This window comes from Diadema antillarum, unplaced genomic scaffold, assembly GCF_040938485.1.
Source record: "Diadema antillarum isolate AM-2024a unplaced genomic scaffold, OU_Dant_1.0 seq00000053_RagTag, whole genome shotgun sequence".
Lineage (NCBI taxonomy): Eukaryota > Metazoa > Echinodermata > Echinoidea > Diadematoida > Diadematidae > Diadema > Diadema antillarum.
In genome coordinates, this window is record NW_027271161.1 from 452,855 (window position 1) to 476,115 (window position 23,261).

The 23,261-nt window shown below is 35.9% G+C and overlaps 1 protein-coding gene across 1 annotated transcript in view; it reads left to right on the top strand.

Moving 5' to 3' along the window:
• Positions 1-23,261, top strand: part of LOC139725651 (rhodopsin-like) — a 36,061-nt gene that overhangs the window by 11,618 nt on the left and 1,182 nt on the right. Inside the window, exons 2-3 of the mRNA XM_071636743.1 lie at positions 21,220-21,433; positions 22,368-22,580. Coding sequence (XP_071492844.1) covers positions 21,220-21,433; positions 22,368-22,580 — 427 coding nt within the window. The remainder of the gene's footprint in view (positions 1-21,219; positions 21,434-22,367; positions 22,581-23,261) is intronic.

The following is a 23,261-nucleotide window of genomic DNA, read 5'->3' on the forward strand; positions in this document are numbered from 1 at the left end:
CAAATTATGAGCATTCTACTCATGTTCTCAAAATTCATATTTTCTCTTAAAACGTGCGCGTACGCGCGCGTTGAAATATTTGTATGCTCCAATCGAGCTCAAAAATTTTTTGCACACGTTTCAGACCATTTGGAGCATTTTTTGAAAAATTGAAAAAATCGGACGGACGCGTACGCGCGCGCGCATATACGCACGCACAGCTCATGTGCAATTGAAATTTCCAGTTTTTTCACTTTGATCGGATGTCTGAAATGTTAAGGAATATTTATACCAAGTTTCAAATCAATCCGACTCAATATGACGTCATACGGGCCCGTCAAAGTTGAAATTCCGCGCGCGCGTCAATGGCGATATACAGTGCAACTATGCCAAAAAACTGCCAATTTTAAATCCGATTTTACTCGTCAGGATGGACGGTGACCCCCCATTTTCTGTACATATTTTGAAAGCTGATGAGTTGTACATGTCATTTCATGGGGTGGCAATGCTGACAAAATGATTAAAAGATATCAAATTTCTTAATAAAGTAAAAAAAGTAAATTTTCAAAATGACGTCATCAAATTTCAAGTTCATTCGAGCATATCTCACTAGTCCTTTGTCAATTTTCACCCAGATTTCAGTATGATGTAGCTTATTTAATGTTCTTTCAAACATAAAATTACAATATTTTGATTGGATTACGGTATCACCTCGTAAAAATGGATTAAAAGTAATCTTGTCAAATTTGACCAGTTTACGTGTTATCTCTATGGGAGTGCAGTTTTTCTGGAAATGAAAATTGACATGACTATCTTTATCGAGCACTAGCTCACTTAAGCTTCGGTAAATTTCTCCCAGATTTTAATATGTTGTAGCTGAGACTTTACGCTACCGTAAGTGTGCCCTTTGTTTTTTCATACGATGTCAGAATCACGTCAAAAAATTGGGTTGAAATTCAGGCTTATCTTCGATGTATTGAGATATTTCTTTCTTTCTGCAACTTTCTTTGCAATAACTCAAGAAAAACGGCCTCTATCACTTCTATATTTTGCACATGTTTAGTTCATGTCACGTGAATTATTTCATAAGATAACAACTACTTGATCGGACACCATCTTGGGTATGTAAATTAGGGTCAAAGGTCATAAGTGTTTCACCCTGTATCTTAGTGAATACATGTCCTATCTTTCCCATATTTTGCATACGCAAAGACCATGTTACAAGGATCATTTCACAAAATAACCACTTTTTACTCAGATGCCATCTTGTCTGTACAAATTGAGGTCAAAGGTCATATGTACTTCTTTTTGTATCTTCGTTATGACGTGTTATCTCTATGGGAGGGAATTTTCTTTAATGTGAAAATTGACATGATTGTCTTTATCGAGCACTAGCTCACTTACCCTTCGGTGAATTTCTCCCAGATTTTAATATGTTGTAGCTGAGACTTTGCGCTATCGTTTTGTTTCCTTTGTTTTTTCATACGATGTCGGGATGACGATAAAAAATTGGTTGAAATTAAAGCTTATCTTCTATGTATTGAGACATTTCTTTCTTTCTGCAACTTTCTTTGCAATAACTCAAGAAAAACACGCCCTATCACCCCCATATTTTGCACATGTTTAGTTCATGTCTCGTACATTATTTCATAAAATAACAACTACTAGATCGGACAACGTCTTGGGTATGTAAATTAGGGTCAAAGGTCATAAATGTTTCATCTTGTATCTTAGTGAATACCTGTCCTATCTTTCCCATATTTTTCACACGTATAGACGATGTCGCGAGAATCATTTCACAAAATAACCACTATTTCATCAGATGCAATCTTGGGAGTGCAAAGGTGGGTCAAAGGTCATATGTATTCATTGCTGTATCTTCGTTATTCAGTGTATACAGAATTTGGTACCAAAGATGGCAGATATGACTCCCTTTTCTAAATGAGAATGCAAACATCACACGGCCAATGTCTCTAAACAGAGATGAAACTTGTATGGTCATGCCTATTGCGATCAGGACTCGAATCATTGATAAAAAAAATCGGATCACCTTAATTTGTCAGTGATGACAAATTACAATCTCTAGTTACACTTGCGTTTCTTAACCCCGGACTTTCTCTGACCCAGGACTATCGTTAGTCCCGTACCAATTTTTTCAGCTTTTTACACTCGCCAATTAGTCCCGTACTATCTCTTGTCCGGGGCTAAGGAGAAAACTGACCTTTTTAGGTGATCCGAGTATCCACTCGGATCACCTATTGTATCTGTACGGATTCTTTCTTCTTCTTCTTCTTCTTCTTTCTTTATTTCTCCCCAAAAGTTGTGCAGAGGTTAGCTCAGAAAGTACTCTGCCTATCAATTTCAAACTTATACCATGTATGTATCGTCTCCCAAAGACGGCAATCGAACTAAAATCAAAGTGATCAGTCGACCGTGACGTCACTATGACGTCATTATATGAAAACACATTTTCAGTCATATCTCATTAATGGAATGAAGTTTTTCAATGAAATTTACGTCACATATATTTCAAGTTATGCGCATTCTACTCATATTCTCAAAATTCACATTTTCTCTTGGTACGTGCGCGTACGTGCGCGTTGAAATATTTGTATGCTCAAATCGAGCTCAAATTTTTTTTGCACACGTTTCAGACCATTTGGAGCATTTTTTGAAAAATTGAAAAAATTGGACGGACGCGTACGCGCGCGCGCATATACGCACGCACAGCTTATATGCAATAGAAATTTCCCGTTTTTTCACACGTATCGGCTGCCTGAAATGTCAAGGAATATTTCTACCAAGTTTCAAGTCAATCCGACTCAATATGACGTCATACGGGCCCGTCAAAGTTGAAATTCCGCGCGCGCGTCAATGGCGATATACAGTACAACTATGCCAAAAAACTGCCGATTTTAAATCCGATTTTACTCGTCAGGATGGACGGTGACCCCCCATTTTCTTTACATATTTTGAAAACTGATGAGTTGTACATGTCATTTCATGGGTTGGCAACGCTGACAAAATGATTAAAAGATATCAAATTTCTTAATAAAGTAAAAAAAGTAAATTTTCAAAATGACGTCATCAAATTTCAAGTTCATTCGAGCGTATCTCACTAGTCCTTTGTCAATTTTCACCCAGATTTCAGTATGATGTAGCTTATTTAATGTTCTTTCAAACATAAAATTACAGTGTTCTGATTGGATAACGGTATCACCTCGTAAAAATGGATTAAAAGTAATCTTGTCAAATTTGACCAGTTTACGTGTTATCTCTACGGGAGTGCAGTTTTTCTGGAAATGAAAATTGACATGACTATCTTTATCGAGCACTAGCTCACTTAAGCTTCGGTAAATTTCTCCCAGATTTTAATATGTTGTAGCTGAGACTTTACGCTACCGTAAGTGTGCCCTTTGTTTTTTCATACGATGTCAAAATCACGTCAAAAAATTGGGTTGAAATTCAGGCTTATCTTCGATGTATTGAGATATTTCTTTCTTTCTGCAACTTTCTTTGCAATAACTCAAGAAGGACGGCCTTTATCACTTCTATATTTTGCACATGTTTAGTTCATGTCACGTGAATCATTTCATAAAATAACAACTACTTGATCGGACACCATCTTGGGTATGTAAATTAGGGTCAAAGGTCATAGGTGTTTCACCCTGTATCTTAGTGAATACATGTCTTATCTTTCCCATATTTTGCACACGCAAAGACCATGTTACAAGGATCATTTCACAAAATAATCACTTTTTACTCAGATGCCATCTTGTCTGTGCAAATTGAGGTCAAAGGTCATATGTACTTCTTTTTGTATCTTCGTGATGACGTGTTATCTCTATGGGAAGGAATTTTCTTTAATGTGAAAATTGACATGATTGTCTTTATCGAGCACTAGCTCACTTACCCTTCGGTGAATTTCTCCCAGATTTTAATATATTGTAGCTGAGACTTTGCGCTATCGTTTCATTTCCCTCGTTTTTTCATACGATGTCGGGATTACGATAAAAAATTGGTTGAAATTAAAGCTTATCTTCTATGTATTGAGATATTTCTTTCTTTCTGCAACTTTCTTTGCAATAACTCAAGAAAAACACGCCCTATCACCCCCATATTTTGCACATGTTTAGTTCATGTCTCGTACATTATTTCATAAAATAACAACTACTAGATCGGACAACATCTTGGGTATGTAAATTAGGGTCAAAGGTCATAAATGTTTCATCTTGTATCTTAGTGAATACCTGTCCTATCTTTCCCATATTTTTCACACGTATAGACGATGTCGCGAGAATCATTTCACAAAATAACCACTATTTCATCAGATGCAATCTTGGGAGTGCAAAGGTGGGTCAAAGGCCATATGTATTCATTGCTGTATCTTCGTTATTCAGTGTATACAGAATTTGGTACCAAAGATGGCAGATATGACTCCCTTTTCTAAATGAGAATGCAAACATCACACGGCCAATGTCTCTAAACACAGATGAAACTTGTATGGTCATGAATATTGCGATCAGGACTCGAATCATTGATAAAAAAATCGGATCACCTTAATTTGTCAGTGATGACAAATTACAATCTCTAGTTAGGTGATCCGAGTATCCTCTCGGATCACCTATTGTATCTGTACGGATTCTTTCTTCTTCTTCTTCTTCTTCTTCTTCTTTCTTTATTTCTCCCCAAAAGTTGTGCAGAGGTTAGCTCAGAAAGTACTCTGCCTATCAAGTTCAAACTTATACCATGTATGTATCGTGTCCCAAAGACGGCAATCGAACTAAAATCAAAGTGATCAGTCGACCGTGACGTCACTATGACGTCATTATATGAAAACACATTCTCAATCATATCTCATTAATGGAATGAAGTTTTTCAATGAAATTTACGTCACATATATTTCAAGTTATGCGCATTCTACTCATATTCTCAAAATTCACATTTTCTCTTGGTACGTGCGCGTACGCGCGCGTTGAAATATTTGTATGCTCAAATCGAGCTCAAATTTTTTTTGCACACGTTTCAGACCATTTGGAGCATTTTTTGAAAAATTGATAAAATCGGACGGACGCGTACGCGCGCGCGCATATACGCACGCACAGCTCATATGCAATAGAAATTTTCAGTTTTTTCACACGGATCGGATGTCCACAATGTCAAGGAATATTTCTATCAAGTTTCAAGTCGATCCGACTCAATATGACGTCATACGGGCCCGTCAAATTCAAAATTCCGCGCGTGCGTCAATGGGGATACACTGTGCAACTATGCCAAAAAACCGCCAATTTTAAATCGGATTTTACTCGTCAGGATGGACGGTGATCCCCCATTTTCTTGACATATTCTGAAAGCTGATGAGTTGTACATGTCATTTCATGGGTTGGCGATACTGAAAAAATGATTAAAAGATATCAAATTTCTTAATAAAGTAAACAAAGTAAATTTTCCAAATGACGTCATCAAATTTCAAATTCACTCGAGCGTATCTCACTTAAATTTCGCCAATTTTCACCCAGATTTCAGTATGTTGTAGCTTATGAAATGTTCTTTCATCAATGTAATAACAACATTTTGATTGAACAACGTCATCACCTCGTAAAAATGGATTGAAAGTATCCTTGTAAAATTTGACCAGTTTACGTGTTATCTCTATGGGAGAGCAGTTTTTCTGGCAGTGAAAATTGACATGACTCTCTTTTTCGAGCACTAGCTCACCTATGCTTCGGTGAATTTCTCCCAGATTTTAGTATGTTGTAGCTGAGACTTTGGGCTATCGTAGTTGTGACCTCCATTTTTTCATACAACGTTGGTATCACATCGAAAAACTTGGTTGAAAAATTGCATGTGGCTTCGATGCAGCGTCATTTTGCTTAATACACAGGGCCTATGGAGCATGAAATAGGTCATTGCATAGCGCATCCGACTCGTAATCCTAAGGTCCCTGCTGGTTCGATGCTCACCCCTGCCAGTTTTTTTTTTTGAACACTTTTTTTCCTTTTTTTTCTGTAGTTAGTCTTAATCTCCTTTCCTAACTTTATCTTTTTCTGGTTTTTTCATGCTTCTCCTTCAAATTTCTATAAAAATAACATAATTTTTTCTTTATTTTTCTTTCTTTCTACTACTTTCTGTGCAATAGATGAACAACAACAATGGCTATTAATCCCATATTTTGCACATGTTTTGTTCATGTCACGTACATTATTTCATAAAATAACAATTACTTGATCGGACACCATCTTGGGTATGTAAATTAGGGTCAAAGGTCATAAATGTTTTATCCTGTATCTTGGTGAATACATGTCCTATCTCTCCCATATTTTGCACACGCAAAGACCATGTTACAAGAATCATTTCACAAAATAAACACTTTTTGCTCAGATGCCATCATGTCTGTGCAAAGTGGGGTCAAAGGTCATATATTCTTCTTTCTGTATCTTCATTATGACGTGTTATCTCTATGGGAGTGCAGTTTTTCTGCGAATGAAGCTATGACAATCTTTTTCGAGCAATAGCTCACTTATGCTTCGGTGAATTTCTCCCAGATCTTAATATGTTGTAGCTGAGACTTTGGGCTATTGTATTTTACCCTTCGTTTTTTTCATACGATGTCGGGATCACGTTAAAAAACGTGGTTGAATTTAAAGCTTATCTTCAATGTATTGAGATGTTTCTTTTCTTCTGCAACTTTCTTTGCAATAACTCAAGAAAAACAGCGTCTATCACCCTCAAATTGTGCACATGTTTAGTTCATGTCACGTACATTATTTCATAAAATAACAACTTCTTGATCAGACACCATCTTGGGTATGTAAATTAGGGTCAAAGGTCATAAATGTTTCATTCTGTATCTTAGTGAATACATGTCCTGTCTCTTCCATATTTTGCACACGCAAAGACCATGTTACAAGAATCATTTTACAAAATAACCACATTTTGCTTAGATGCCATCCTGGCTGTGCAAAGTGAGGTCAGTGGTCAAATATACTTCATTCTGTCTCTTTATTATGACGTGTTATACGGAATATGGTACCAAAGATGGCAGATCTGACTCGCTTTTCTAAATGAGATTCCGAATATCACACGGCGAATGTCCCTAAACACAGATGAAACCTGTATGGTCATGCCTAAATTATATATTTGTTGCTGTATCTTCGTTATCTAGTGTATACAGAATTTGGAACCAAAGATGACAGATTTGACTGCCTTTTCTAAATGAGAATCCAAACATCACACAACCAATGTCTCTAAATACAGATGAAACCTGTATGGTGTTGCCTATTGCGATCAGACCTCGAATCATTGATTAAAAAAAAAATCGGATCACCTTAATTTGTCAGTGATGACAAATTACAATCTCTAGTTAGGTGATCCGAGTATCCTTCGGATCACCTTCTGTATCTGTACGGATTCTTTCTTCTTCTTTGTTTCTTTATTTCTCCGCAAAAGTTGTGCAGAGGTTAGCTCAGAAAGTCCGCTGCCTATCAATTTCAAAATTATACCATGTATGCATCATGTCCAAAAGACGACAAATCTAATGTATCATTGTGATCAGTCGACCGTGACGTCACTATGACGTCATTATATGAAAACACATTCTCAATCATATCTCATTAATGGAATAAAATTTTTCAATGAAATTTACGTCACATATATTTCAAATTATGCGCATTCTACTCATGTTCTCAAAATTCATATTTTCTCTTAAAACGTGCGCGTACGCGCGCGTTGAAATATTTGTATGCTCCAATCGAGCTCAAAATTTTTTTGGACACGTTTTAGACTATTTGGAGCATTTTTTGAAAAATTGAAAAAAATTTACGGACGCGTACGCGCGCGCGCATATACGCACGCACAGTCCATGTGCAATTGAAATTTCCAGTTTTTTCACTTTGATCGGATGTCTGAAATGTTAAGGAATATTCATACCAAGTTTCAAATCAATGCGACTCAATATGACGTCATACGGGCCCGTCAAAGTTGAAATTCTGCGCGCGCGTCAATGGCGATATACAGTGCAACTATGCCAAAAAACTGCTAATTTTAAATTCGATTTTACTCGTCAGGATGGACGGTGACCCCCCATTTTCTTTACATATTTTAAAACCTGATGAGTTGTACATGTCATTTCATGGGGTGGCAATGCTGACAAATGATTAAAAGATAGCAAATTTCTTAATAAAGTAAAAAAAGTAAATTTTCAAAATGACGTCATCAAATTTCAAGTTCATTCGAGCGTATCTCACTAGTCCTTTGTCAATTTTCACCCAGATTTCAGTATGTTGTACCTTATCTAATGTTCTTTCAAACATAAATTTACAAAATTTTGATTGGATAACGGTATCACCTCATAAAAATGGATTGAAAGTAACCTTGTCAAATTTGACCAGTTTACGTGTTATCTCTATGGGAGTGCAGTTTTTCTGGAAATGAAAATTGACATGACTATCTTTATCGAGCACTAGCTCACTTACCCTTCGGTAAATTTCTCCCAGATTTTGATATGTTGTAGCTGAGACTTTACGCTACCGTGGATGTGCCCTTCGTTTTTTCATACGATGTCGGGATCATGTCAAAAATTTTGGTTGAAATTCAGGCTTATCTTCGATGTATTGAGATATTTCTTTCTTTCTGCAACTTTCTTTGCAATAACTCAAGAAAAACACGCCCTATCACTTCCATATTTTGCACATGTTTAGTTCATGTCACGTACATTATTTCATAAAATAACAACTACTTGATCGGACACCATCTTGGGTATGTAAATTAGGGTCAAAGGTCATAAGTGTTTCATCCTGTATCTTAGTGAATACATGTCCTATCTTTCCCATATTTTGCAAACGCAAAGACCATGTTACAAGGATCATTTCACAAAATAACCACTTTTTACTCAGATGCCATCTTGTCTGTGCAAATTGAGGTCAAAGGTCATATGTACTTCTTTTTGTATCTTCGTTATGACGTGTTATCTCTATGGGAGGGAATTTTTTTAAATGTGAAAATTGACATGATTGTCTTTATCGAGCACTAGCTCACTTACCCTTCAGTGAATTTCTCCCAGATTTTAATATGTTGTAGCTGAGACTTTGGGCTATCGTTAAGTTTGATTTTGTTTTTTCATACGATGTCGGGATCACGATAAAAAACTTGGTTGAAATTAAAGCTTATCTTCTATGTATTGAGATATTTCTTTCTTTCTGCAACTTTCTTTGCAATAACTCAAGAAAAACACGCCCTATCACCCCCATATTCTGCACATGTTTAGTTCATGTCACGTACATTATTTCATAAAATAACAACTACTTGATCGGACAACATCTTGGGTATGTAAATTAGGGTCAAAGGTCATAAATGTTTCATCTTGTATCTTGGCGAATACCTGTCCTATCACCATTTCCCATATTTTGCACACGTATAGACGCGATGTCGCAAGAATCATTTCACAAAATAACCACTTTTTCCTCAGATGCCATCTTGGGAGTGTAAAGGTGGGTCAAAGGTCATATGTATTTGTTGTTGTATCTTCGTTATCTAGTGTATACGGAATTTGGTACCAAAGATGGCAGATATGACTCCCTTTTCTAAACGAGAATTCAAACATCACACGGTCAACGTTTTTAACAACAGACGAAACCTGTATGGTCATGCCTATTGCGATCAGGACACGAATCATTGATGAAAAAAAAAAATCGGATCACCTTAATTTGTCAGTAATGACAAATTACAATCTCTAGTTACACTTGTATTTCTTAGCCCCAGACTTTCCAAACCACATGAATATTCATAATTACGCTGTGTATTGTACACGTACACGCACGCACCGGCAGCACTTGATTACCTCGTTTCTGATTGGTCAGTGAAGGTCGGACTTTGTCTCCGTCGGTTAGCCCAGGATTATTTTTTCGTTCTGTTTACACTCACTTGCTTGGCACCGCAATTGCGGTGCTAACCCCTGCTATTTTGCAGGGCCAGATAGTAGGGCCTACCGTACTATCGGTGGGGCTAGCCCACTTTGGCAAAAACGAGTGTAAACAGAAAGTGGGCTAAGGATAGTCCCGTACCAACGGTGGGGCTAAGGCCCCCCCTTAGCCCCACCGTTGGTCCGGGGCTAAGCAAAAATTTACAAGTGTAAAAAGCCCTATAGTGAGATGAATGGCGCCCTCATTCGTGAATGCTACTCGGCCTTCGAATTCGACTGGTTCTCATTGGTATGCAAGCATGCGCAGTAAAGCTGGGACCACAGAGCAGAGTACGTTGTTACATGAAGTTGTGATACCTTTATTAGTCTCCACACAGTTGATTTCAAAATCTAAATCATAAGGAATTACTGTTGACAGGGATCACAATCTGATAGGCCTAACCCTGTTCTTTTTCCACTCGGCATAACCAACAATGAACCATAATGTATCGTGCTATCCTCATATCCTCAACCTCGTGCTCCATCATACTGTGATGGTGCTTCATGAATAGTTGTTTGCTAGCCCGACCAGACGCTGTTACTACGCTATGCGAAAACCATGTACAGCGACTGGGCTGTGTATAGTTAGTTGTTTGCGAGCTGAAACGCGTGGAGGTTTACAGAGGAATATTGTCAGGAAATGTGATCGATTCAAAGCAGAACTAGTTACTTATGCATGAGAAGTTAAAGATGTTACACAATATCAACTGTCATAAACTTCAACCTGCTACATACTAGTGAGGTATTACACATCATTTACTGATTTCCAAACAAAAAAAGATTGTGACATGACGGTGTCGTCTTATTCGCCCACCCTTGTATAGTCCCTTCTGTGTAACCTAAGTTGTTCCTCTATAGATGTTTGAATAAGCCAGTCCGTAATGACCTCATGTGCATATTTGGACAATGACCTCTCTTTTTCTCTCACTTGATTAGGCGCTTCACTCCTCCTCAAAGAGACAATGCATAGTCTTGCCTGACGTAAGAATTTATGAAATTTATGTTCAAACACACAGAATGAACCTGTGTAGACCAGGGGCCTGTTGCATATTTTTTTTTTTTAATCTGAGAAAAGCTCTTGTAAGAAATAGAAACTCAAGTCAGTATATGACCCTGCCATTGACTTTAACGCAAGAAAGACTCTGTTTAAAGTAACCCGAGTTTTTCTCAGATGAAAAGTTTTATGCAACAGGCTCCTGGTGATAATTCAATTTTAACTTGCGGGCATCCTTTTCATTTCATGCATCAAATGCATTTACAAACCTTTTTTATTTTGACAAGTACTATCAAGGCTTTAATGAACAATTTCTTGCTGTGAGGTGGACGTGCTGGCAAGCAGCGTTTAAGAGGATGTCATGAATAATCACTACGTCACAGATGCTTATCAAAAGGACTTAAAAGAAACCAACATGCCTGTTATCACAAATGACTTTTTTTTTCTGTTAATGCGCACAGTGGAACTACAGACTGGCTAATTGCCCTTACTCCGGCATTGACAGGCGTCTAATTAATGATCGCTTGGTAAACACATTGTGTCTGATGATGTACGCGGTAGGCAGGTTTAGATTCGAATGCATGGTGCATAATATTTAAAGAGTCTGGAGCGTCACACAGCGTGCTTTCTGGCAATCTGATTTGAATGATAATAATGAATACTGAATTCTTGAATTCGAAATTGAAAATGACTGAAATTTGCCTTCGAATGACTAATTGCTTCATCGAGCTCTTCTGATTTGTGCGTATGAATGACTCCTTTATCAAATTGAAGGTATACTAAATTCTTGAATTCGAAATTGAAAATGACAGAAGATTGACTTTGAAGGAGTTGCTTCCTCGAGCTCATCTAATTTCTGCATAATGAACGACTCCTTTATCAAATTAAAGGTATTACTTATGACAATGACCAGAACTCAATTCAATTTAGTTCATTTTACTCTTTTCCATCCAAACAAAATGGTAGAAAACAGACAGTTGAAATGGAAGACATTGTCTCTGATGTGTTCACGGTACCTTTTGGTGTCCCACAGGGGTCACGTTTAGGTCCCCTACTGTTTACACTGTACACAAGTAGACTCCTCACAAATATTGAAAAGGAGTTTCCTGCTATCACTTGTCACTGTTGTGCAGATGACACACAAATATATTTGTCATTCCACCCTAACACACCAAACGAAGACTACTGCATAACTGTGTTAGAATCATGTATTGAGTACATTAGAACCTGGACATTACAAAACAAAATGATGTTAAATGATAAGAAAACGGAATTGTTAGTCATTGGCATTCCACGTAACGGCAAGTCTCTAAATTTGAATCAAATGGTATATCACTCGCTGATACTGTTATAAAACCATCCAATAATGTGAGAAACTTGGGGGTGTTTTTTGATACCCATTTGAATATGGAATCTAAGGTTACTAGTGTATGTAAATCAGCATATTATATGATATATAATTTGAGACGCATCCGTAAATATTTCGATCAGGAAAGCATGAAGACGATTGTCCACGCATGTGTTATAAGCAAATTAGATTATTGTAACAGTCTATTATACGGATTACCGGATTCACAGATAGTTAAGTCAGCGGGTTCAAAACACGTGTGCAAGATTGATTTGTAATCTCCCAAGATTTGCTCATGTTACACCACTTCTAAAGGAATTGCACTGGCTGCCCATTCGCCAAAGAATTGATTTCAAGATATTGATGCTGGTTTATAAAGCTCTGAATGGTCAGGCCTCTGGTTATATCAGTGAATCATTGAACTTTAAATCTCAGACTCATAGCCATAATCTCCGCAGTACAAATGATAGATTGACATTGCAGATACCCCAAATCAAAACAAAAGTTACCTTAGGTGACCGATCATTTTCTTGTGCAGCCCCTAGGTTGTGGAATAGATTACCATTAGACATTCGGAAATGTCAGACTTTAAATAATTTTAAATTAAAAGTGAAAACTTTTTTGTTTTAGCATGGGCTTATTTCTTTTTGTACTTCCCATGCAGCATTGTGCAACATAGGAACTTAAGAGCTCTTGAAGCGCAGTAGAATATATAGACATAGTTTCTGCGCTTAATAAATGATTTATTATTATTAACACATAGTACGCAGTATATATTCAACAAATCATATTTTTCTAACAATATTTGTAAGTAGATTCTAAGTCACGAAGTATAATACAAAATAAGTAAAAAGACAGAAAGACACGATACACAATAAGCACAGTGCACAGTGTATTCTTCCAAACTAATACATCAATGTCATTTGACAGACATTTTTGTTGACATGAGTATAGATTGAGGTTGTGAAAGGATAGCAATAAAATCGCATAAAATATAGTGACCATGAATGTTCATCCAAGAATCGGTTTCAGCTACTTCACAATGCATTGTTGCATATGCCAAATCTTACCAAGGGTCATACCGCAATAAGATGTATGGTCACCATGTCCGGATACTTTTCTATCTTTTCTAATACTTTCATAAGTGCTTGACATCAGTTCCTAATTAGTTTCTTGTCACGCACACCCTTGAAGTTCTCATCGCAGGTCTCAACACGTACACAATTATTGTTGTCTATCCATCTGTTTACACTGTTCTCTGACATTCCTCATGCGGGAGGTCAAGACTGTGCGATCGTCCTTCTATAACGAGAATGAATGATTCCATGGACATAACACACAGTACACCATCTACTGGTGAAGGCAGGGGGCAATATGAGGATAAACCCTTACAGGCACTGAGGTAAGATTCCTTTGAGAAGTACAACTCGCTTCAAGAAATGTATTTTGAAGTGTGTTCCAATTTTCCTATACCACACTGGGTTTTTGACTGTAGACGTTCGTATAGATAATTGTCGTTACACACCTTGTAATGTAGCTTCTAATGTCTGAAATTCAAGGTGTGAGATGATTTATTGCTGCAAAAAATGACTATAAACGTTGGTGTGTGCCCATTAAAAAACAACAACATCAACAACATTCAATCATCAGAAAACTTGAATCATCTGTCTTTAATGTGGCGAAATCCTCACGGAGCTAGAAAAAAAACTGCCTCTTTGAATTTAATGCGTCAATTACTTAATCAAGTCAAACGAATCACACGGAAGTAATAACAGACCTTGCGTTCGAATCATAATTCGGGCCTAATTTCGTCTAAAGGTTTAGACATCAGATAAGTGCTAAACGTATCAATTTGGCGAAAGAATTGACGTAACCATTCCAGAATATAATAATCTATACGATAATGACAATGATATCAATGATAACGATATCGACGATGACAATGATGACATGATAAATACAATAACAGTAATACATGCAATAATCAATTTAATGTAGGCTAGCCTACATGATTAGAAGTAGAGGAGAAGGAAACAAGGTGTTCTTACTACAGTCTTGCAAAATCCCGGGTATTCAGAAGTGGGTTAAAAAGAGTGCATGGACGGTAAAACATCTTGCCCATTAATATACCCTTCGGGTAACTTTAGAACCTCCCTCCCCCAATACATAATCTCCATAGCCTTATCCGATAGAGTGTTCACAATGGTGTTGGTTCCACCATCACTTCTCTCTTAACTCAATTCGACTTTCTTGATGTGAGCTATGCACAACAAACTATTATCTTGTGTACTTTATTCCCAGTTTGGTTATCCTGGGTGAATTTCCCTACCGAAGAGCCATGGTATTATTGTGCTGGTCTTGAAATGAATTTGCTTTTTCTAAAGATGATATTTCTTGACTAGAGATTGATATTTCGTTATTAACGAAAAAACAAAAACAAAAACAACCTGACTCTTTCGTTATTACTGAAATGGCAAAGGAGGCAACTTCAGATCAAAACGGCTGAAAACCAAGTTAATATTCACTTAAAGACGAAGCGGTCATACTTTTTATTAGCAATTTTAACAAGCAAATACACGAGATACTCTTGCATTATACATCAAAAGAAATGTAAAATACTGTATGCATGGTGATACTCTGGTTATCAACAAAGTCACCGACAAACAGTGAAAGACATGATTTTCATACCTCTTTCTGTATAATTCTGATACCTTATTCACATCTTATTACACTCAATATTTCTTCATAACAACTCAACTAAGAACTACTGAACATTGCTGAAAGAGATGTCACAAATTATAGTTAATGTTTCTATTAAACGTACAATAATGTTACAATCTACCACTTTTTTTTTACACCATAAGAAACAACAAAGAATTTATATTGTTCTTCTAATAGTCTATTTACATTTTGTTGGTATATACAACGTAGAGCACCCTCTTAAAATCTATTTCCTCTATCCATTTTCAAATACAAATAGTATGACATGCGGTTGTTTCTTTAGTTAACCTCAGTCAATCAAATTTTTTTTTGTGCAAATCGCTGACAGATAAATTGCACCCTCCCCAATATCAAGCACAAACTAGTTATGTCATTTGTCATCTCTTGTCAGAGGCAGTGTGTGCCTTTATGCTATAGTATCTAAAAGCATGCTGAAACTATCGTCGAATATAATCATCGATCAAGCGCACAACTTCCTCTATATTCCAATTCATATGATAATCCTCATTTTTAGAGATAAGTTTTTTTTTTCGAAACAGCCCTTTTGCCCACATTACTATGAATTATACTTTACACCTAATAAAGTAGCAAAGTAAATGTGCAAAACATTCTTCTCTTTTTTGCCATTAATGTTGATACTTTCTTAATTTGATATATTGAGAAGTGCGATCTATCATGTGGTTTGTTTTCGTTTAATGCCCCTATTTTTCCCCAGAATGTGATCTATTCTTGTTCACAGTCTTTCTTTTGAAACATGTGGGGTTTTTTATATTCACGGTCTTTTCAATTTCATTATGAATCCCTGCTTTCATTGCTGACATTTAGAATGCTTAAAAGAAGAATCGATTAATTTTCACGAACATTCCCCCTATTATAATATGTAAGTGTTGATGTTTAATCATATTGATAGGCAGGTGATAGGGGTATTGAGTATCTTTTATTTTCGCTGCAATTAATGATTCTGTTAGAAATCTCCTTTGACACTTATGATTTCATCTCTTGTTATCTTGTATCTTTTGTTGGTTCGGTAATGCACACAACGCCATACAATTGTGGGCTATCACGGTGCAGTGGTCGCCGTGAGTTGTTGATGACATTTAAGAGGTAGCAATAGTTAATTTGTTTTAAATGAGCATGCTAGACTAAGTTGCATACATGTACATCCATGTTTGATATATTGGCTTTAAAAGTGTCAAGGTTCGGGGCGATGTCCTCACACAATCTTGGAGTAAATTCCATTCAGGGCTAACAAGAGTAGGGGGAGAATTTCAGTCAGTCTTTAATTGCTGAATTTTCAGGGATGCCAAGTTCAAAAAATTGTTATGAGTGAGATTTTCATGACTCAATGTCTCGGCGCGCGCATGTGTGCATGAGCGAGGGTGTGGGAGGGTTTTTTTCCCCCTCCCACGGTAGGGAGCTTTTTCAATTTTTAGCTCTTAATGGTGCGATTTTTCACTTATTTCGAAAGACAAAACGGAAATATACCTTCAATTGCAACTATCACTTTAATCCTTTGAGCTATGTTCATTATTATAGGCCCAAGTTGCAGACTTCGCCCGATGCGTGAGAAAAATGGGTGCCATGCGTGAGATCGTGAAACAGACCCTAAATGCTTGAGTCTCACGACTCAATGTGTGAGACTTGGCAGCTCTGAATTTTGATTTCTCATGTGGCAGAGAACTGACCATGTAGGCGGCGAGTGTTAATAGCGACAGATTATGTGAAAATTTGTCTGCCCGGCATATTATGTGTGATCAGTCCCTGGGTTTTTTTCTTTCTTTGTAAATCATTATGAACCTAGCTCTTGTGCGGCGATCTATACAAGAGGCTCCCATGCATCCTATAGCTTTTGTACTAAGGACAAACTAAAGTCTCTCTGTTGTAATTTCCGGTTACTAACGATGCAGTTCTTTTCTTCATTGTTGTTGTTGTTTCAATTGATAATATATAATCATGTCCTTTAATGTGGGTCCCAAACAGTGCTACAGTATCAGAGTCTTGGGTACACCGATATTTTGTAAATGATTGAATTTACCTTAGTAGGACAACAGAGGATACTTTTTTTTCTTAAAGACATTATTTACCATTTGTAGATGAAACAAAAACCCAGCTTCAGTGCTTCAAAATAGTTCTAAAATGTGAGTTAGGGATAGAAACAAGAGATCTAAAAATATTGATCATTACAATAAATGTTAAGTATAATTAAATATACAAAATGTGTGTGAAAAATAGTTATAATAAAATCGTTTCTATACAAAACCGTCTGCAGTTATGGTTTAGTGAGAAATATAGTGATATCTCCTTATATTTCTGACTTTATTGCATTTTTTTTTTACTGGTAGGATATTTTGTGATACAACTGACCGACACATATGCATCAAATGTAATTGCTCGAACATTTTTTAAATCACTGCTCCCAATGGTAAAAATACCTTTACGAGCAGGCATACTGTTTGCTTTGTTAAATATCTTTTGTTAAGACGGGACTATAGGTGAAGCTTTTAGATTTTTCAACTTCAAAATATGGATGGTGTTCCACTTAATAGTAAAGTAATTTCATACAGTGTATGCGTGAACTTTGATCCATTACTTTTCTTAAACAGAGAAGATACGTTTAGGCCTAATGGACGAAAGAATTTGTTCAAAATACACGTATTTTAAATTGTCCCCTCCAAAAAATATTCCATCCTCCCACGCACTCTATATACTCCCAAGAATAGTCATATTGTCTATCTAATATTGGTATATGTGTTTATTAGTTTTGTTATTGTTTTTTTCTTTGTTTCTGCTCAAGATCTTCTACTACACTAATTGTAGAAGATGTAATTGGTTATCTAGGACTACTCTTTCTCTTTATCTTCTCAATTTCTCTTCTGACTTTCTCCTTCGAAATCGAACTACAGAACATATTTCCTCATGGAAACAACTTATCTACATTTTTTCAATCCAATTATCATTCATCCCTTTCAGAAGCTCTCTAGCCATAATTTTCGGGTTATTCATTATCGGTTGGCAAACAGTCAAGCTGTGGGCGTATTCTTGGCAATTGTTCTGCATGCAAATTAAGATGTAACTCGTGTCATCATAATACAGATGTACATATTTGATGATAATTGTTGAAAATAGACATATTCCTGTTATTTTGTACAGTGTCAATGATATTGCAGAAAATTGATGTACGTCTAAAAAAAAGCATACAGAGAATTAATCAAATCAAATCAGATAATTCAACAAACAAGAAATCTATAGTGTGATTTAAGTGACTGAAATTATGCCATGCCTACATTGTTACTTTTATCATTATTCATTCATTTATTCATTGATTCATTTATTTCCATATCAAAACATAACATTTACAAATATCAAAACACAATTGCCTTGGTACATTTATACATTTTGAATGGAGGGATCATAGAAAGCACACACGAGGCTTGTTGAAAATCATCCCCTACAAACAATTAATGATACATTTCAACTAAACAATTATCATACAAATTCAATTGATTAAACAAATGTGGAAGATACAATGAAAGGAGAAGAAAAGAGGCAGAGGTGGAAACAATGCATACTTATACTTACAGATTCAGTTACATTTCATCAAAAATATGTTTTTTATAAAGCCTTTTAAATTGACGTAAGGTCTTACTACTCTTGACTGTTGGAAGAAGAGTATTCCAAAGAATAGGGCCATGGTAAAATATGGAGGATTGAGTTTTTGAAATCCGGTTTAGTGGTGTGTGAATATTTTGGGCATTCCTGGTATGATAATTGTAAACGGAACAATTCAAAGTGAAATGGTTGTGAAATACTTCAGAAAGAACATTGTTGGAAACTTTAAACATAAAGATCATGCTTTCCAAAGAAATGAATTCTTGAACAGGTAAAATTTTCATCTTAAGAAATAATGGCTTACTGGGAGCTAAATATGAAGAGTGGGTTATCACACGAATACTGCGTTTCTTTAATTTATGAATACGATCAATATTTTTCTTTGTAGTAAAACCCCAAACAATACTACAGTATTTTATGCGAACTGAAACAAACGAATGATACAACATCTTTAAAATATTCTGGGGAAGAAATTGTAATTTGAACAGATCACCAATACTTTTCGATATTGTTGAACATATATGATTAACATGAGAATTCCAGAACAATTTATCATCATATACTCGTTTAATTTCCTCATCTTTATACATCAATTTCAAATTACTGTCAATTTTAGTTCTCGTTCCAAATAATATGTAATTGGTCTTATCAACATTCAAAATCAATTTGTTTACCGACAACCAATTACTTATACAATCAAATTGAACATTCATATTATAAAATAATGTCTTTAGGTCTGTGCTTTTACAAAATACACTTGTGTCATCTGCAAATAATATATAATCTACATCATATGTTGAATGCGGCAAATCATTTATATAGAAAAAAAAAGAAGAGGCCCAAGAATAGACCCTTGTGGTACTCCACATTTTATTTCTTTAAGTTTAGATGGGACACCATTAATGTTTGTTATTTGTTTACGATTTGAGAGATAACTTGTAAATAATTTCAATGGAGTGCCCCTTACACCATAATAACATAATTTTTGTAACAAAATGAAATGGTCTATAACATCAAATGCTTTGGTTAAATCAATAAGTACAGTTAAAGCATATTCTTTATTATCTATAGCCTGATTTATCTTATCAATTAGTTGTAATATTGCCGTTTCTGTTGAATATCTCTGCCTAAAACCATATTGATTTCTAATGAGTATATTATGTTTATTCAAAAATTCTATCAACCTATCATAAATACATTTCTCTAATATTTTCGAAAATATAGGCAATACTGATATTGGACGATAATTATTCACATCAGTTAATTTTCCTTTTTTATGTATTGGTGTGACTCGTGCAGTTTTCATTTTTTCAGGGAAAGTACCAGTACGTAAACATTCATCAAAAATAATACATAATGAAACACAAATCAATGAAATAACACATTTTACCACCTTGATATCAATATCATCAATACCAGAGCTGATGTTGTTCTTCATATGATCAACTATAGTTATTATTTCATCATTTGTTATTGGCTTCAAAAAAGAGTATTACTCTTTGGCATTTTCAGATAATCTTAAAAAGACTTATTCTGATTTACATCATTTTCTAAATCTTGCAATTTTGAACCAATATTAACAAAATATTCATTAAATGTGTTCACAATACCTTGACTGTTGGTAACTTTTTCATTACCGAAATGAAGAGACTCAATAACTGTATTTTTCTTACTTTTATACAAAATATTATTGATCAGTTTCCAAATACTTTTCATATTACCTTTTACTTTATCAAATTTCCTATTAAAATAATCTCTTTTAGCTTGTCGTATCTTCATAGTTACATAATTCCGACATTTTCTATACATTTCCTTTCGATACAAAGTGGGATTCAAAGGATATTTCTTATACAATTGTGATTTTTTTATGACAAAGATTTAGTAAATCCTTTGTTAACAATGATTTTTTATTTCTATTCTTTGGACAAAATAATTTCTTTGGAAAACATTCTTCATAATTTTCTTGAAATATTTGCAAAAAAATATCATCATTATCAAGTACATCATCTTCAACAACAAAAAATTTCCCACCGTATATTAATCATCTTCATAAAAAAAATCCGTAAGTTAGATTCATTAATCAAACGTCTCTGATTTTTACATGGCAACACATTCTTGATATAAGTAGGGTCTGATAAAATGGCAAAAATCGGTAAATGATCACTGATGTCATTTACAAGAATACCTGATTGTATAGGGAAAGTTACATTTGTAAGAATATTATCTAACAAAGAAGCAGATGCTTGGGTAATACGTGTAGGACTATTGATGACTGGTTGCGTATGAAAACTTAACAACAAATCTAAAAATAAATCAACCTTGCAATTAACATTCAGTTTTGCTAAATGGGCATTGAAATCACCCAAAATAAAACAATTGCATAATTTAAATCTATCTTACCCAAAAGAATCGCAAAATCTGTAATAAAAGCATCAATATTTTGACATGGTGGGCGGTAAACAACACCTATAATTTTTTTTTACAGTGAACATTACTAGGAATTTCTACAAAAATACTCTCATATGACTCAGAAAAGCTGTTAAATCATTTCTTACAAAACATTTCAACGACTCATGTGTATACGCACTTGTTATATCATCTCTCTCACAGCTTATCCATGATCCTCTTTTGCTCGCTGTCCTTCAATTTTATGACGATTGTCGTTATACTGCGCACGCGCAGCCTCAGACAAAACCTCCACAATCTGCTGATGTTAAATCTCGCTGTGGCGGATCTGGGTGTGGCCCTGGCAAATATGACATTCTCCATGGCGTCTATCTTCGACGAAGGAAGATTCTTACTCTCACACAGGACGATATGCGAGGTAATAAGATTGAAATCCATATTCTCTTTTAAACCTTTCCTAAAGCGTAAGATGAAAATGCGGTAACAATCAAGTGTGCCTACTCCTGTATCATATACAAAGCAAAAAAGAAAAAAAAAAGGAATCGTGTAGACAATGGGGTAGAGGTTTGAAAGTATTTCGGCACACATTATTTTTTGCACATACTGATGAGGCTATAACATTGCCCTCGCGAGATCACAAAACACATTTTTACTTGTTTGCCCCCCCCCCCCCCCCCAAAAAAAAAAAAAATTGTCTCAATTACTTGAAACTGTGCAAATATTGGACTCCCAACAGACCGACAGACTACGCTGACGCGGTTTGATAGGGATATAACAAATGCCTTGTTTTGGAAATTTTAGATAGGGCCTACCTGTATTCGAAGGTTTGGACGGGGAACAACAAGACACCATAGCGTATCCTTCAATCTCCTGTCGTTGGTTTGTAAACTTTCTTTTCAGAGAACTTCATTCACATACATTAATACCTTGTGGATTAGGATAACCTCCTCATCATTATGCTTCATAATAAGCATGGTAAATAGTTTCGCTTTCTGGCCTACTACATTATTTCAAAAGTCATGCCTAAACTTCAGAACAACACTTTGACGTCCTCGGATACGACATAATTAATGGAGGTCCCGTGTGCTGAGAGAGTCACAACTCATGCACGTAAAAGACCCCGCTTCATTCATCCATCGCAAAGAGCAGGGTGTTTAACCCGGTGAAGTGGTCCCACCTCACATCCAACTGGACCCCATGGAAGACCAGCTTAACTTAGCTGAATATGGGCTATCCAGCCATCTTCTAAGATGGAAATGAACAAACAAACAAGATGCAAGTAAAGTCATGTCTGCGCAATTTAAAAAGCAAGACGTACTTTATTTCGATGATATTTTCATTTCCCCCTACAGATTAACGGTTTTCTCTCGACTTGGTTTTCATTCACCAATCTTCCACTTATATCGTCTATTGCATTTGATCGATTCCTCATTATCGTCTGCTCATCGCATCGCACCCCGCCAAAACGACTTCGTATCGGTCTCTTAATTGTCATGTCGTGGACGATGGGTTTCATCTTGGCTCTGACAGTGGCGACAGGCTGGCTGAGCGAGTTCAAATACAACGTGAACACTAAGCATTGCTCGCCCGTCTGGAGTTACGAGAAATTCCGTGTTTTCAGCACAGTAGTTAACTATGGTATAATTGTTCCCGCACTAGTCTTTTTCTATACTGTCATATCTTGGCACTTGTGGAGAGAGGGACGGCGTCTAAAGACTTATGAGATTTCAAAATCTTCTTTCGTGCTTACCGCCAGTCGTCCTTCGGACAGGAATGGAACTCTTGAGGAAAACCGGTCGAGCAGTCAGGTAACTTAATAAGAACTGCCACATTGAGCTATCCTCGACATTCTATGCAGGCTAGCTGAACAAAGTAACACAATATAGAAAACATTTCAGTCGCTTCAACTCATCTACCATCTAAAGGCTAGTGTCATTTCTCCAAACAAAAAATTAATGTCGCATAACATTTAATGTCATTGGTAATAATCCGATTCAAGTGTTGAAACAATTTTGACTGCTTGCAAGTTGTGATGAATGTGTACGAACGTAAGAAATAATTTTTCGTGTATCGTCATATTCACTCTCTAGTCTTCCGTGTACAATACTAGTCATACACACTGCAGGTGGTTAGGTGGTGAATGTTACAATTATCATGGTCAGTGTACTAAACAAACTTCTTTTTTGTTTATGACTGCACCAGGCTGGCACTATGGGTAAATTGTTTTATACTATTTAAGATACTCC